A 17559-nucleotide genomic window follows, 5' to 3' on the forward strand; every position below is an offset into this window, starting at 1 on the left:
GAGATATTTTCACACCATACTTTCAGTTTAATTCTGTCATTTCTATTTTAGCCTGTCAGTGGGGATACCGTGCAAACTATGTAGTGATATTTCATGACTACGTAACAATAAATAGCACAGAACAACTGAATAGTTAACACATTTATACTATGTTTACATTTATAACCTGTTTTTATGTTTTTTTACAGTTAAGAATCCAGTGTTGTAAAGTGTTCTACAAGTTCTTTGCCATTCTTTTTCTTTCAAAATCTACATAATATCTAGCCACACTTAGCAGCTTTACTTGTTTGGTCCAGCTAAGTTACATATGTGAATACCACACTACAATCACTGTAATAGTTTCATAAGCTGAGTTACTATTACATAATCAGTTCCTGTTTTTTTGGGAGTGACGCAATGATTACGCATGTTTACATCTGTGGGAACTAATTTAAAGGTCTGATAACACATGTATATACACACAAAGAAATGACCAAGGCTTTACTCACAAGCACATGTACTGCATGAATACACACGAGCACAAACATACACATAGCTCCTATAAAGTCCATACTCAGATGCTGCAGTGTGCACATCAGCTAGGTTCTGTAGCAGGTATAGGAGTCTGCTGATTGGCTTGGCCAGCCCAATGGCGAGGTCTGTGTACATGCACAGTCGCTGTGCATGCTTGTGTTTATATTTGCAAGCGAATATGTAGCAGCATTGAAGTTGCATCAATGTACATTTGTGTAATGTATGTGTGTGCATATTTGTGCAGAGCTTGTTGTGTGAATTGCATGCATGCAAACCTGTCATGTAATACATCATACCTGAAGTGTCACAAGCTGAGTTCTCCCCGGATGTCTCTTTCTTGGGGGCACTCTTTCTGTATACAATATGAGGTTTTGTGTGTTCCTCTTCATAGTGTTCTCCTTGATAGCTGTGAAGGGGCTCCACAAAATACTCCCCTTCTGGAGACCTGAAAGTCCCAAGCTGGAAGCAGAAGAAACACATAGCAATTAGTCTCCATCCATCCATTTTCTATAAATGAGTATTGCTTTTCAGGAATCTGAAAAGAATGACAAAGCCAAGGGGAATATTGTAAAGTTTAACGATCTTCCTACTCAGTGAGCTGCTAGGCCAGCTTAATGCTATGTATATTTACTCTAACAATATTTATAGAAAGCATCAGTGGAATGTGGCTCATTTACCATCCATTAGCCAAAAAAAAGCAATACCAAGGCCCAAGGGCTCTCATAAAAAGGTGAAATAAGTGAATTTGCATGCATGTAAGAATGGTCTCTAAACAGGAGGAAAAGATTATTGAGACCTATGATGCCTATCAGGGCAACAGAGAGAATGCATGTTGTTGCTTTCTTGCCAAGCATGCCAAAAGCCCTGTTACATGTATTTCACGTGGCACATTTAGTGCAACTCGATAACTTAGAGGTCCATGATGTACCAGATTAGGTACATGCCAACGTAAGCACATTTCACTTGTTGCTCATTGGCTGGATAATAGTCAAAGCAGGCCTGCAGGCTGAAATACATTTGACATGATTATGTTTGGCACAAGACATATTTATAATCGCTGATCATGACTAAATTATCATTATAAAAACATTCCGTTTTCCCGCGTTTGCAGGAGTGTGGACAGTTCTTCAGCCAGGGGGCAAAAGGAGGACGCTTCTTGCTTATGTTCCCTTTGAGCAAAACACTATTCCTCTTACTGTATTAGAACCTGCACTCTGATTGAACAGTGGAGTTGGCAAGGCAAAGAGAATATCCCTGCAAGACAACTGTCACAATGTTTTAGGATGTACAGAAAGAAACACAATTGTGGCCACCAGCAGTATTGCCTGTTCTAAAATAAAATGCCCTCAAAAGGTCTTGAATAAATAATAAGACATGCTCCATAAATGTCAGCTCAACTCCCTGAAGCTTTGCAGAGCAGAGCATTCAAAGCATTTTTTATTTGATTTGTCGTTTGGGAAGAAATTGACCCTTTGCTTATGTCTGTCACCTCTCTGTGGTTTCTATGTATAAACTCAGAGTGCACTTTTGCTCCACTCCAAAAGTCATGCTTCAGCAAGCCCGGGAGTGGGACCATTTCATGATGACGTCAGTACCACCCGTACTAGCGTGCGTAAACACGTCACCGACTACCGGGAGACGAGAGAGAGAGGCATGGAAGTAAAATATAGAGCAGAGTGTTCATTAAACTTCATTGTAGCCAATGGACACCACGAATCAGGACAATCACTTGACAATCCTGTAAACAGCCTATAACAGAATCAACAGAAACAAACCCCAGTTTTAACAAGCCATGCAGTCTAAACTTTGATTTTCCTTTCAAGTAAAATCTAGGTTATTGAAATTGTTTCTAATTTCACTTATTTGATTTTACACAGTCAACACGAGTTTACTGTTATGCTTTTGACTTATAAGACAAAGATGTTTTAAAACGCCATAATAGACTGTATGCATGACTTTATTTGATAGCGCGCAAAGATGGGACGTGTGCGCAAAATTTCAAAATAGATTTTTTTTTTTCTCGGGCAATGGTTGAGGCAGCTTTTCAAGCCTTGTGTAAGCAGTAATGGTGCCTAAAAAGACATGGTGGAAAAGTAAAACACCCTGTCGTAAATTCATCACATGCATGGCGAGTCTCCGTGCGTAAAAACTCACCAGTCCGGAGCACAAACTGATGACTGCGGCATGTTCTGCTTGTGCATTTACATGTCCTTTATAAAAGCAGTGCCTTAACTCCGTATCCTCCTCCTCCTCCTCCACGACCCCATCTGTTGCAAAACCCGTTATGTTATCTCCTCTGGGTACTCCAAGTATTGTCACAGTGTAGAGAGGTGCGATAAATCCCGATTCCAGCGTGAGGTTGAGGTGATAGTTCTGTCCGAAAGCAGATATCCTGTAGTGGATATTTGGCGAGGCCCAGTGATCCGTAATGTTGCCGGTGCTCTCATCCAAACTTCGTCTTTTCCTCTTGAAGTGCACACTGGTTGGAAACTTGTCACCGGCTTCATTCACTCGCACCGGTGTTACAATCTCATACGCGCCGATCTCCTCTTTTCCTGGGGAATAAGAGCAGAAGAACAACAATGATTAAGGATTAAGTGGTAGTCCAACAGCATCAGTACAAATCAACGAGCCCAGATGTGTTCATCTATAGATTTTTTTCATTTAGATATCAGTGTGTACTCTCTTGAAAAATCACTTGTTTTACAGCGTTGCAAGGAAATGACAATCAGTGAACTTTAGGTAAGTAGAAAGCGCTGCAAGTCATGTGCTTGGCTGAATTCAAAACTCATTCATTCTCTGACCTCCGTGCTAGAAAAGAACTCGGTAAGGGGAGAGAAGCGGGGAGGGGGGAGGATGTCAGAGCGAGATTCTTTACCTGTGCTTGAATTCAAAAGCAATCTCCCCGTAGATGCGACTACATTCAAGAAATCAGGGAATAGTAGGAACCCCAAGCCCCAGAAGAGCACATGCATGATTGTCCACGTTCAGAGGAGAGCGGCAGCCTGTATTCCTGTAGTAATACTGTATTCCTCCGGTCACTCCGGGCTTTCCGCCTCCGGTCCGCCTGCCACATCCAATTTTATTATCCTCGACTCTTCAGTAGATGGTCTCTGGCCGGTAAAGTACACTGCTGGGACGTGAGCGCTTCGCGGATTCCCTGGCGAACATGCATACTGCAGAGAGGGGTGGGCTGCTCAGACAGTCTACTGCGATGGGCTCCGCTGCAAGCCTGTGCACCAGCTCTCTCCCCAGCTAGGGGCGGGCTCAGTCAGGCAAGGTACACTGGTGCTACAGTGAAGCCACTCCCGTTATATACTGTAGTGATTACTCACGTCCACTTTTTTATGATTATATGATCAATGGATGCGTTGCTCATAAGTATTTGGGACTGTTTGTTCACAATGAATTACGCAAGGATCCCCATAATCATAAAGGGGCCTAAAAAATCGCGTAATGGGGAAAATGAATAGCCTATATGTGTGATTAAATGGTCATTTTGCACTGTCACACAAATTGGCATACTAGCCTACTTTCAATAATTTTGGGAAAGTTTTAGATGGGTGGGCAACTGCTGTATGCAGAGCAGAACGGCGACCATGACAGTGAGGTGGGGCCCATATAGGAAATGCCTGCCCTGGGGCCATGGGCATGGCTGTATACTTAGAAGTTCATGGGATCACAGAGAGTGACAAAATGCAAACTGGCAAGCAGCGTAGCCATATACAGTAGTGATTTGAGGTCTTAAGTAGGTGCTGGAAAAGGTATTGTGTAGGGATAATAGTAATGGTTTTATGAGCTATAGTCTCCTTAGCAGAACAATGCTACAGCCTGTATGGACGCCTTTATAGGTGCCTTTGTTATGTGGAGGATCAAAGAGTGGGCTATCCAGTCTGCCTCCTGCCCCATTCATGCACCCCCCACCCCCTCCCCTACACGCACACCCATGCACACACAGAGCTACAGACAGAATACACAACTTATTCTGTTAACTTTTTCTAATATGTTTCCAAAAAAGGTAGACCACTAGATCCAGATCCATTCAATCATCTGAACAGGCCAGTGTCAAAGAACAATCAGTGTAGTATATGGGGTAGTTTAGAAAAAGCGTCGCAGTGACATGTTTTGTCCACAAGAGACCACTGAGAAGTTTATCTTTCAATTGAAAAACGTCCCGCTTACACGTCGAGGTAAAAGTTCTTCAAAAATTGTAGGCCTATGTATTCATGTTCAAAAAATGATTCTCAGCTCTATTTTTTTTAACTCTCAAATATCAATATCAAAATTAAAGTATTGGTATGACTACAAAATCCATTATAACTTACCGAATGGAGTTATGCCCATATAGAATAAGTGGCTTTTGTCAGCAGATATTCTGAGTTGTCATAACTGGAAGAGCACAGGTGAAACTAATACTGGTAACGATGGCTTAATAGGTCAGACCAGTGAGTGATCATGTGAACCCTGATTGGAATAAACCTAAATGGAATGCAGCTATGAATTAATCATCATTAATTACACCTGTGTTGCCATTACATGTTAGTCTAGACATAAACCTTGTTGTGTTAGCCTGACTCTTACAACACCTGTTTCATGATCAACTGAGAGCCATTAAATGACAACAATGTATGCTAATATACATTTTATATCTTATAGTATATTGTCGATAGCAAGACTTCAGCTAAGTAACAGCTAACAGAGCTAGATGCTGACACAAAACTTTAAGCTAGCTGGAAACGCTTCCACCCACAGCAGTAGGAACACACAAGTAAAGCATGGTCTCATTGAGACCCTTTCTCTTGTTAAAGTTAAGATAGTGTTTAAAAATGATTGTGTAAAAGCTCTCCTTTTGAACACCTTTCTGGGTATACATGCTAGTGACAGACATTCCTTTTTTGTATCTTTCATTTGGCGCTTCTTATGTTTAACGAATTCCTCTGACTGTCATCGTTTTTCCGACATTTGAGGTGGCTTGGCATCTTCTACCATAACATTTCACACTTGACTCTGCCAGGTTCATTTCTGCCATTCTACAAAAGACAGCAGGAAAGCTTTCCACACCACAAGCTTTAAACTTAGAAAACAATATGACTGAGTGTAAGCCAACAGAAAACTCCTGTAATTAGATTAAACTGGGCTCACTGGACATTTTTAGGAACATCTTACATTGTAGTCAAACACACTGTAACTGAAATAAAAAACAAACAGAGTTGCTAGCAAGGCAACAGTAGGCAGTCTTTTTGCTATTGTAATGTCCCTATACTAATAAAGCATTAAAAAAGAAGGGAAGATAAAATGATGGCAGCATATTAGTGGCCAGATTTTATTCCTACATCTGCAACTACATAGACAGGGGCAGTTTTTCAGCCCTGTTATTTAGTTTCCATCACTTGAATAAGGTACTTATCACCAATTACTGGACCAATTACTGAGATGGACCTACACAGCCAAATCTATTGTGTAACACTAAAATGGTACAGGGCAGCAGGTGGCTAAGTGGTTAATGGCAACCACACACTAATGGGTTTCAATCTGCTTGCCCAACATCTGACCAACTGTGCTGGGATAGCTTGCAATAAGTGGGTGTCAAAATATGAATTCATATCAGTAAACACAAGAGCATATCACGGTGAAAACGCATTACAAGTATTATCTTGAAGATAAGGTTGGGGCTGTTCCCAAACTCACAATCTGAAAAATGAAGAAAACGTTGCTCACTTTGGGTAGTCTTGTTCTTAAAGATAACACAAAGCCAAAACAGATTTTATACTACATAAAGAACACTGAGTACAGAGAGACAATAACGTAAGAACATCAATCTTAATACATTATCATTATTATACATCAGATTATTAAAATTATGTCTAAATCTTTGTCAGTGACCCTTAAAAAAGAGAGATTCCTGAAATAGTAAAACTGGGTGCAAAAATTGGAACATATTTTAGATATTTTATTACAAATGCATAAACATCACCAGGGACTCTGACCTGAGTTGTACTCAACTGGCTGCCATGTCATCACGCCACTCAGAGCCACATCACTGCAGGCATTTGTGGATGTTTCCCGCCCAACAAGACATTATGTGGTGATAAATGCTAGCAGCTGGCACAAGACTTTTACAGCTCATTTGTTGAGCACCATCATTAAGGAGGCTAACTTGCATTTGCAGGTGTATACCTCAAACTAAAGACTCACATGAAATGTCTAGTATCTGAACAAATAAAAAGATGATGATATTTGTCTGCAGGATGCTTACTGAGCAGTCTGTGCCAAAAAGCTATCTCGCCTCTGTCATTATGGTCATTACATGCACAGGCCTGCGGTGATACTAAGAGTTATGATAATTTTTTAGTGGGAACATTTCAATAAATGTCACAACAAACTTATATAATCATGATTTATGCTATGTATGATCTAAAGTAACAAAACTTCTAAACAACCATGGGCCACCCAGCGTTTTGCACCATGTAGCACTTATTTTCCAGTATAATGGAACTAATTAGGTATGATCTCAGGGGTCACTGAAATGTCAGCATTTGAGATCACTGGTTATAATGAATTACTACACACACCAGAGATTATTTACCATCACCTTTATGAACTCCCAAATCTGCTTACATTTGCACGGGAGCTGGTTTTCTTCCTATGCTCCTCTTGTTATTTGGAAATTCTTCCTTAGGGTACAGCCTAAAACATCAACATGGGCAGCTGTAGGTCACAAACCCCTTTAAATACAACCTTTCTCTTACAATTAGTCCCTTTTCCCAGAACTCCTTGTAAAACATTTTTATAGTGCAGGGGTCACAGGTAAGTAAAAACAGTTGGCAGAAATCGCCCTATAGGCTGTGTTTTGATGTGCATGGACTATAACTTTAAGTGAGCCGTTAACTTTTTAATGTGCTGTCACAGTCACTGAATAGTTTGTACAGACACCGTTCATTTCTAACTAAAAATGACCATTTCAACCGTTTCTGAATGGTGAATGGCCATTTGACTTCAAGTCAGGGGCAACACGTGGAAACGGGCATGCATGACAAAGCGACTCTTCCACCTTAAACTGTTGCGTGTGCCACCATTTCTAGTGAACTAACCTTTTCTCCATGTTTCTCAATGGAGCAGTCACTACAGCTGTGGGCGTGTGCATGTGTGTGTGTTCTCAATGGTCACTGAGGTCATCAGAGTCACCCACCCTCAGTTGTGCGCAGGCAGCATCATTCAGAGCAGTGTAAACTTCACTTCCCCTCCAGATCAGATAATAGGCCGTTAGGGAGCGGAAAGCTTGAATGAAGTAGCCAAGCCTGGCCTGGGATTTCAAAGAGATGCACTTTAATTGTGGAACTTTCAAAATCTCATTTTACTCTCGTCTTTCCCTCAGCCCCCCCCCACCCCAGCAGACTTTCTTGGCCCAGTGAACTTGTCTTCATTACAAGGCAATCTCCATGTGCACTGACTTGGAAAGCGAGCAAGTATTTTATAATGCATAGACTATTCAGCCATATGAAACCAGTTGTGTTTCAGTGTTATACAAATGACAACACAACGAGTAGAAAACTGAGCACTGACATATGGAATCAAATAAGAGTCAATACTATTTGGCGCTTGTGAAATCATTTGGAATGTGTAATAAAGTTTTTACGCTGTAGAAATACTTGTGTGTAATATAAATGTGTGCAGGAGTATTTCCAACAGTGAGGTTTCACAAAGAGACTGAGACAAAGAACTGGATACAGGGTTGAAGGGCTGAAGACCCATTCCAACATGAAAGTTCAATCATGCTGCTCTTCTAGACTTTCCAAATGGTATTGGACTGAATGGATCAAATTCCGATAGTGGGCATAGTGATGGTCAAAAAATATATCTACCAATTCACAGCTGCTCCTTTTCCCATGATTAGCCCCGTTTCCACTGCAGGAACTGGAACGTGCTATCACTCGGTCCTCTCAGCTATTGTGTTTCCATAGCAGAGCAAGACCCGGATAGGACCCACCGGACTCTGACCGTGACGTCACAGAGGTGACTCGCCGATAACATAACAAAAAAAACGACAATGAGGAGGTAGACATGGAAGGAGATGAGCTGGTTGCCGCGTTTCTGGTTTGTGTGATCGTGTTCATGACGGTGGACGTTATACACTTTTTCCCGGCAGTGTAGACGCTTTCTACTACTGTTCTTCTTCTGCTGGGTTTTTAAAAATGCTGCTTGTTTTGGCGCTTTCTGTTGACGCCACATCAAGCTTTGAGTATACCCAATCAGCACAGAGTAAACTTCAAGCCCCACCCTGGAACTTTTCAGGGCCGAACGGCGTACATACCCTGAGGTGTGGGGCATTTGTGTGTTGTTTTGGGCCCCTGTCAGACCCAGAAGTTGTAATTCCATAGTTTCGCCACCATGTCAAATTGGCTTCAAAGCACAGTGGACTTCCTGGGGGCTTGACTACAAATTACATGTTACAAGTATGAATTTTGACCCTGTTTTTACATCTGAATCCAATTAGTCAAATGTAGAGTCAATCTGTTGAATAAGAGGGCAGCTGGTTCTGTTGTGTACATGTCCCTGAAAGTCAGTAAACATTTAATGGGTTGTGTATTTCGCTTGCAGTTAGTTTGCTGTTATTGTGAGACAATGCAGTTGTCCAAATGTATATTTTCAAGTTCAGGAAGGCTGCTTTACCTACCCAGAACAGAATGGTAAAGTAGCTTTAGGATGCAAATGTCCACTGGTGTTACCAAACTAGAAACATCAAAATTGGCAAGAAACTGTAAGTACAGTAATTACACATAGTTAGACATGAACATTAGCCCAGTTCTTTGTATTTACAATTTTGTGGATTTAGGACAGTCTAGCTGCTGATCACAGCAGCTAGACTGTAAATCACTGTAAATTTGAAGATAGTATCAGGTCAGAGCTGCCATCTCAAATGCATTGACCGTGAGACTCATGCATTTGACACTTTTCACATGCTCTCACGCCACATTTCTATTTTCTCATGCTGTGAAAAACAAATTCATAACTCATAATGTTGCAGCACGAAAAGTGGACACTTGGAAGCACACAAACAGACAAGACAGGGCACAAAATCTCAGCAGCAGAGAGAGAAAGTGAGAAGTATACACAAACCTTGTGTATTGTAAAACATGCTTTTCACTCAGAGTAACCTCATTCAGCATCTCTTTGGCACAGCGGTCCAGCTATCAGGTTCATATTGACTTGCTTTCTAAACTAAAGTTAGAGTAAGCTATTAGATTAGGTAAGGTTGATGGTAGGGGTAAGCCAGTAAATTAGGAGAGAGTTGATTATATTATCTTTGCTGTGATTGGGTTTCATTTTAATCTTATTCTTTTTCTTGGCAGAGGTAGAGTTGATGTTAAATTTATCCCTGTAGGCGCCTCCATGAGCCGACAGTCCAGTGTAAGTGTGAGCAAAGGAGAAGAGGATAGCACAGGCTGTGGAAAATGGAGCAGAGGGTGTCCCTGCCACTGAGTTATCCTGCTTAGTGTGTGAGTGGTCAGAGATGCAGGGACATACCGACAGCTGTGCAGAGTAAATGCTACAACCAACGACATTTCCAATGCTACTGCATAGGGAGGCACACATATTCCAGAAGGGAGTGTTGCACAGAGGATCAGGGTTGACACCAAGGTAAGAACTGACCTGCCAGACACAGCGGAGGATAACAGACAGTATTTGCATGGCAGTGTTGAACTCTTGGTCCAAGTCACACAGTTGTCATCCCAAATGGCTGTTTATTGGAGAATCTGATATCCAGAGTGTCACATTTCAATAGTCTGAAATGGTTTGTACTGTAAATGAGTTACTTATGTACATTTTATTTTATATGTAATATTTCTTGTTGTTTCATTTGTAATAAAATGACTACAGTGAAATGTTCCTGAACAACTATATGTGTGTTACACCATTGTACCATTAACTTTGTTTTTCTATACACTCATCTAGACCTTCATTTAGAGAAATGCAAGGACACATCCACTAAAAGTTAACTATATTCACATACAGTCTTTAAGAAGTTAAAATGAATTAGGTCTTTTTAGAAGTGTAAGAATTTATTTGGCTTAAGAGGGTTGGATTACAAATCACACATATAAATGAACCGCTATGTAGAGGGCAATTTAATATAGCAAATATGTAGTTTGATGTGGCGAGTGACTGTGGATACTTCACAGGAGGTCTTCATCTGATGTAGGGGCAAGCCTCTGCCTCTGTGCCATCTGGAAAAAATACAATTAAGAATCTCAAACAATCCACATATTGAATCTCTACATGCCAAGAGGAAAACAAGTTAGTGCTTGGAAACATTAATAATACACAGATGTGGCCTGTACAGTTTTCAAATACTTTATTACTTTTCTGTTTTCAGAAAGCAGCATTGACAGTTTGACCTGAACTGATACTCATGCCAAATAGATTAACTAGATGAACAATATTCAGATTTTGCACGTATGACTTACTGTAAGTGTCTGAATCAAAGTTGTGGCATCCTAGGCCCTGATAACACTCATGTCATTACCATGGCCCAGTGAATTTTTGGGATGTAGCTGTAGTCTTTGGCCTCCGTCAGTATCTGAAATATGAGAATTAAATCTCTGCTAACAAATGGATGTTATTATCAGGTCACACAAAGCTGCACATACAGTATGTCCACTTATCCACCACTGCTTCTCACAGATGTATTTAACAACTACACACAAAGTGAATTATTTACTTATTGACACAAGGGAAGACGGGATATTACTCTTTATAGAAAGACCTTAGAAATAAAGCATTATAGTCATACAATAACGTCAACTGCTGATTCATCTGGGGATACAATAGCTTACTCAGGGCTTTTTTTTCCTTAGAAGCATGTTTTAACGGTTAGCCTAGCAATGCTTACATAATTAAATATAATGCTAAAGCAGAGCAACAGTATGTAATACAGCCAAATAGTTGGTTTGCCTTCAGCTTGAAAAGTTCCATGTCAGTGTTGATGCTGCTACTTTGCTAACACTGGCAGACATGTGCTAACAAGCCACATTACTGCTCTATTCTGGGCACATACAGTAGCCTTCCTGAACTTGAAAATATGCATTTGGACAATTGTGTTGCCTTACAGTAACAGTGAACTAAGTGCAAGCTAAATACACAACACGTTATATGTTTACCATATTTGCTAACAGCATCCTCATGTACAAATAAACCTACCAGTGTCATGGGAGAACCCGTGCCAAACATTCACAAACCATTTCACAAGAAAAGAATATTAATAACCCTTATTTGATTTCATACTAACAATGGACAATGGGCATATCCTCCCTGGTGGCAATATTACACTAAAAAAAAGGCACACTATGTTTTACAGTTTTGTGGGAAAGCAGCCCAAATTCCATATCATCTAAAGGTCTTTCTCATTTTTCTATTAGCTGAGCAGTTGAGCTGTTCACATTTTAATAATACACTGGTTCAAGATTATTTTTGTAACAAAATTCTCAGTCAGAGTGCTGATAGGAAGTTTTCTTATTTGCTGCAAGCCATTTTAGCTAGTGTGTGTTTGTGTGTGTGACCAGGTATGGCTCACATTGTGGGGACGTAACTCTGTTCACACAGTCATGTTGTGGGGACTTTCAGCCATTATGGGCACAAAAAGTTGAATGTAAATATAGCTTAATGTAAATCATTAATATTAGGGTGAAAACTTGGTTTGAAGTTAAGGTAAGTTAAGGTAAAGTAAGTCTCTTGGAAATGAATGTAAGTCAGTGCAATGTTGTCATAAGTGATGGAAACAGGACTGTGTGTGTGTGCACCATGCATAATACTTGTCATTGTAACAAATGAGTCCTGAAGCAAATGTTTCCCTTGGAGACAAAGTATGATTTCTGTGGTCGCACACTACATCTTTCAGCATGGGACCCATTGGACTTCCAGCAGTAATTGGATAAACATCCAGAGACACATGGCTCATCTAGAACTGCAGGCATACACATACATTTAAACAGTGCATACAGATAGACACACGTGTTCGAACATCAAGCTATGTCACATGCCTTCACTCTTTTAATTGGCAAAGCAGACAGCAGGCACTGAGAACTTTTCCAGGGAGGGAGGTGATTCTGTAAATGGGCTTTTAGGATTGTCCTGGGCAAGTTTATGTTGGTTAAGAGCTGAGCAAAAACAACGCTCAACATCTGAAGTGCAATTAGGGCTTTGGAGGAGCTTTCACAGACCACAAGATAGGGGTCTGGACTCTGCCCAAGTAGTAGAGCAGCTGTCTGCAGGTCCCTCCAAAATCAGAATGCTTCCCAGATTCTCAGGCTCTATGCGGAATGGCAACAATAGACTTAATGCCAGAGACCAACTAATCAGACTCCAGATTGAACAGATGATGAAAAGGTTATCAACGATGTAATGTGGTGGAGCCTTTACACCAATGTGTCGAAATGTATGCCACACACTAACTCTGTGGCTCTCTGAGTTCCAAAAAGTCCTCAGTCCTTCCACGAACTCCTTTGTTTATAGTAGAATAAATCTCAGTGAGTCATTCTCCGTTCACTAGAGCCTTATAGTATTCCTTGCATGTATTTCTTCATAACATGATTATGTTGAGTGAAGGGCAGGGTCTGGTGGAGTTAGAGGGTGTCACTGACACTGTTGGCGGCAGTGCTAGATGTAGCATAACGGTGTATAGCTCAACTCTCCAAGTCTGCCTCTGTGATAATGACATTGTGTAGGAGTGATCGTGTTTCTCCAAGTCCTGATGTCAACAGTTTGAAGTCTTATCAAGGCCCCATGTTACCTCTTTAGCTCACTTGGTATCCCGCACTTAACAAAAGGACGGCATGATGACCTAATCACTCTCAGCTGCAGGAGAGGAGGGGGAAAAAAAAGATATCGTGACACTCTTTAACCACCTGACGTTCTGTACAGACACAGAACAGCTGGAGTGATTATCAGTTTTCGTCCATTGAAAACACATTTATTTAAAATTCCTCATTGAATACGAGAGGCATGATCCTCTGGTTCTCCTTCCCCATCTGTTTCATGCCGTACTAAGCTGACATGTTTGAAAAGAGTAAGGACAGTATAGGCTTACTCATATATGAGAACTCACATGTTAATCCAAAGCACATGTGCTTTTTTCACCACGTGTTGGTTTTTTGAGTGTGAACATGTGAAATTTCCTATGCATGTGGAAGTGACATCGTCTCTTTGCACATCAGTTTAAGTCCTCACGTATGAAAAAAAGTGGCGGTATTGATGACATTCTTTTCCCCACATGAGCTTAAAACTCTAAGCACTACATCACAGTTTTACTAGCAGAGCTGATATCTTTACATCTTCAACTCACACGTCACTGCACTGTAAGATCTGTTTCTCCTGCTTCATCTGCCCCTTTGTCATATTGGATATATGATTTGGTGTTCTGGGTCAAGGACTCTATTTTTTGGCTGTCAGGGCTTGTAGAATAGGCTGACCCAGGTCCTGCTGGCAGGGCCACTGTGTAAATGGGTCATCTGGGACCAAGAGGAGCCAGTAAACTCACTATAGCTGACAGGCGCACAGCAGTGTGCACCAGGACCCCAGCTGGATGTGAGGGGGAAATCTTTACCATAGTGAAGGCCTGCAATTACTCAAAGACGGTTTAAATCACAATCACAATTCTCTTTATACTTTAATAATACTGACTGTCTTCAGTTCCAGACAGAAATCTGTTATGATCAGGTGATCTGTCATATAATTGAGACATATACTATACTTAAACTAGTATTGAGGTTACACATGCTTTAAAAATCCAACAACTTAAAAATCACATCATACAGTACATGCCTCCTGAATTATTTCCATCAGTTGTCAGAGAAGCCAAACAGAGGGTCTGTTTCACTGGTTAGAGTTCATTATCTGTTTTAATCTAATCTTTTAGGAGCCACTTAGGATTATTACTTAATTAAGAAATTATTTTTCACCAAATCTGATTTTATGAATCAATAATCGTATTATGGTTTTAACACAGCAGGGTGAATAGCACCAAGTAATGACTGTGACGGCTTTGGCTGACAGCGTACAGTATGTGTTGTCGAGTGCCCAAAATATGATTACACACTCTCAGGGTTGCATTATAGAATGAAGTGAATGAAATGAATTCAAATTTAAAAATGATCTAGAGTCTTTGAAATTGTCCCCTATTCTAATCACAAAACAAAGTGAGGAATTACACAGCTAAAAGACAATTTAAAAGGTAGTTTAATTTGTTGTTCAAATTATTTTGATTGAAAATGAGAAAGTCTCAATCCCCAAACCTTAGGAACAGATGGGCTGTTTCTCATGATATGGAGGAAACATAGGAACCTTATTTGAAGCTCGACTATACAATATGGTCTATAGTACACTATGCTATAATTATGAAACTGAACATAACAAAATGCAGAAAGCATGTGTATACAACAATCCAGCAATGCAGCCTTTCAAATGTAGACTTGTGTTTAGATATAAAGGAAAATAAGACATAAGCAATTTGATGATCGCTTTGTCTGGCCTCATCTTATTGACTCCATAAGCAGATGCTGGTGAGTCACTTCTATAATCATTTCAGGTTTTCTTGATGCTGTTCCAGATGGTAAAGCACAGCATATTCTTTGAACAACCAGTATATCCATGCTTGATTAGGCTTGCATTCATGTTCATCATGTCACTACTATTTTTTGGCCTTTAAACTGGTCATTAGTGGCAGACTTTCAAGTAACAAACTGTGTCATCATTCCAAGGGTTTATTTCTTATATGAACTAGTGTATATTGCAGCAAATGTATGGCTTGTATGGTTTGTATATGGTTTTCTATTCTGTCTGTGTTATAGTGGTTACAGTGCAAAAGAAACTAAAGGTATCAACAAAGTCAGCTGTTTGAATTTTTTTTTAATTATCTATTAGCAATAACATTATTAGAAAAGCCTGTTTGGGGTTTCATATGCTTTTTAATCTATTTTGCTACTTATTTTTCAAAGACAAGCTCCAGCAGGGATGTCATTTTGTAACATTGTCAGTAAAAACTATAAAAACTAAACTGTTACATTTGAAGAGTAATTCCTCACTGTGTGGTAATGTTGAACGTAGCTGGTGAAGAATTGGATGGGTTGATTTGATTCATGGTTACCTGGATTTATAGCTTTTTATGCTGCATTCATGTGCTCATTGAAAAGTTCGACACTGAAAACCTATAAGTAGGAGCTAAATCCCCTCATCATTTTCTACCTTTATGTTCTAACCAAGGTCCCTTCGTCTTTCCTCTTCATACTATTCTAATTGATGAAGATTTGTGATGAAAATACTGTCATAAGAGGAATGTATTTGTGGGGCTTTGGCCATTGAAACCATACTGTGGCTATTCTTGTGTATACATTTCTGTTTAGGAATGGTTGGTTTCAGAGGTACAGGAAATATCCCATGTCAGATGGCTAGGATTCCTTTAGATTACATCCCCAGGAAATAGTTATTCCTCCGTCAGATACAAAAGTGAGGGCAACAGTCTATAGAGGAAATTGGGTAAGGTAGACAGGATTGCTCAATTGAAAGTTTGTAGGGGAGAAATATAAGAAGTTATTGATAATCTAAAATAACAGTCATATGTATATATTGCAGACTAATATTGTGAAGCCTTTGCGTTGAACATTTTCACAATGTATTTCCATGCCAACAGACAGATGTTATTAGACTAGAATTAAGAATAATGTCCATCTAATGCCATCACAGAGACGTTTGGATCATTTCTGATATTCCATGATGATCTGTGTAGCTCAGCTGCTCATGCACTTTGAGAAAAATGTCCAGACTCTCTAAACAATAGCACTGCAATTTCAAGCTTATTACACACGCCTGCATATACAGGAGGTAAACCAAAGCAAAAGAGATTTTCTTTGCTCACACTTGCTCTACTCTGTTTTGCTGCCATGTTTTTCACATTTACTCCCACATGGGACACCCTGAGGTTCAGTTTCAATCCAGTCTAAGCGTCGGCGTCCCATAGCTGAAGTCACATCATCACATATTAACTTAGGGTTTTTTTCTCACCTCATTTGATTTTCCCATGGGACTTGAATTCTTAGTCACACCTCTGGTCAAATGTTAAGATGGTAATTTAACCTGAGTTAAAGTATTGTTATAAAATATCTCTTGTTTTTATAGTTGGAGCTGAGTGAGAGGGGTCGGTGATCCTCTAAGGGTATAATCAAATCCAGACGCTCTGAAATAGGGTGATTTATTTGTTCACTCTTATAGCTATATCACAGGTGTATCATATGTGATACACCTGTGATAAGAACAGTTGGCCTTTGACATAAGTAAAACATCCTTATCTAGCTTCAAACAAAAATGTAAAGTTTAAAAAAAGTTGAAATATACATTAAAAAAGTCTGACAAACAAGTAGAGCGTAACACCTGGTGTTTTGGAGGCATGGAGTGACTAGGAAAATTCTTCACATCCCTCTCTTGTGGCACCTCATTGTTAATCATATCCTCTCAGGTCCAGGCTGCAAAATAGCGTTACAAGAATGTTTTAATATTACAGGAATGCAAACTTTGACACAAAACACAATGCTAAAAGTGAGAAGCAGCATGTGATTCTACCAAGTTCGGAGAGGCGGAAAAGTGCACTGTTATTGCCTGTGTAGGAGGAGAAGGGCTCTGTTTTTGACATTTAGAGTAACCCTATTCAAACCTCATCTTAAAATGTCACTACGGTATGATGAGCAAAGTTTAGACCAGGCTAGAAAGACAAACTACAATCAGCTAAATACTGGTCAAACATAGGCTGACCTCTAATCAGTGTGGAATAACAAATTAGGTCTCTGCACAGCTGGGCTGGGCTCGCAATGTCTAGCTCAGAGAGAGAAACAACTGGATTTGGTTGTTGGCAATACATGAACGGTGAATTTGTAAAATGGATTTCATGAACTATGAGCCAATTTAGACTATATGTTGAATGTGAAAACCCCTGAAAATGAAGGCATTTCAAACCATAAGACTTCCATAAAGCCATGAATTGGAAGAATGAAGGTGTTGACA

The 17559-nt window shown here is 40.0% G+C and overlaps 1 protein-coding gene across 1 annotated transcript in view; it reads right to left on the reverse strand.

Annotated features, from left to right (window-relative positions):
- Positions 1-3488, reverse strand: part of LOC128356296 (A disintegrin and metalloproteinase with thrombospondin motifs 9-like) — a 41612-nt gene extending 38124 nt beyond the window's left edge. Inside the window, exons 1-3 of the mRNA XM_053316791.1 lie at positions 3392-3488; positions 2668-3068; positions 810-972 (exon numbers count right to left, since the gene is read on the reverse strand). Coding sequence (XP_053172766.1) covers positions 810-972; positions 2668-3068; positions 3392-3488 — 661 coding nt within the window. The remainder of the gene's footprint in view (positions 1-809; positions 973-2667; positions 3069-3391) is intronic.
- Positions 3489-17559: the final 14071 nt, after the last annotated feature.

The sequence above is a fragment of the Scomber japonicus genome, chromosome 3 (assembly GCF_027409825.1).
Source record: "Scomber japonicus isolate fScoJap1 chromosome 3, fScoJap1.pri, whole genome shotgun sequence".
In the NCBI taxonomy this organism is placed as follows: Eukaryota; Metazoa; Chordata; class Actinopteri; order Scombriformes; family Scombridae; genus Scomber; species Scomber japonicus.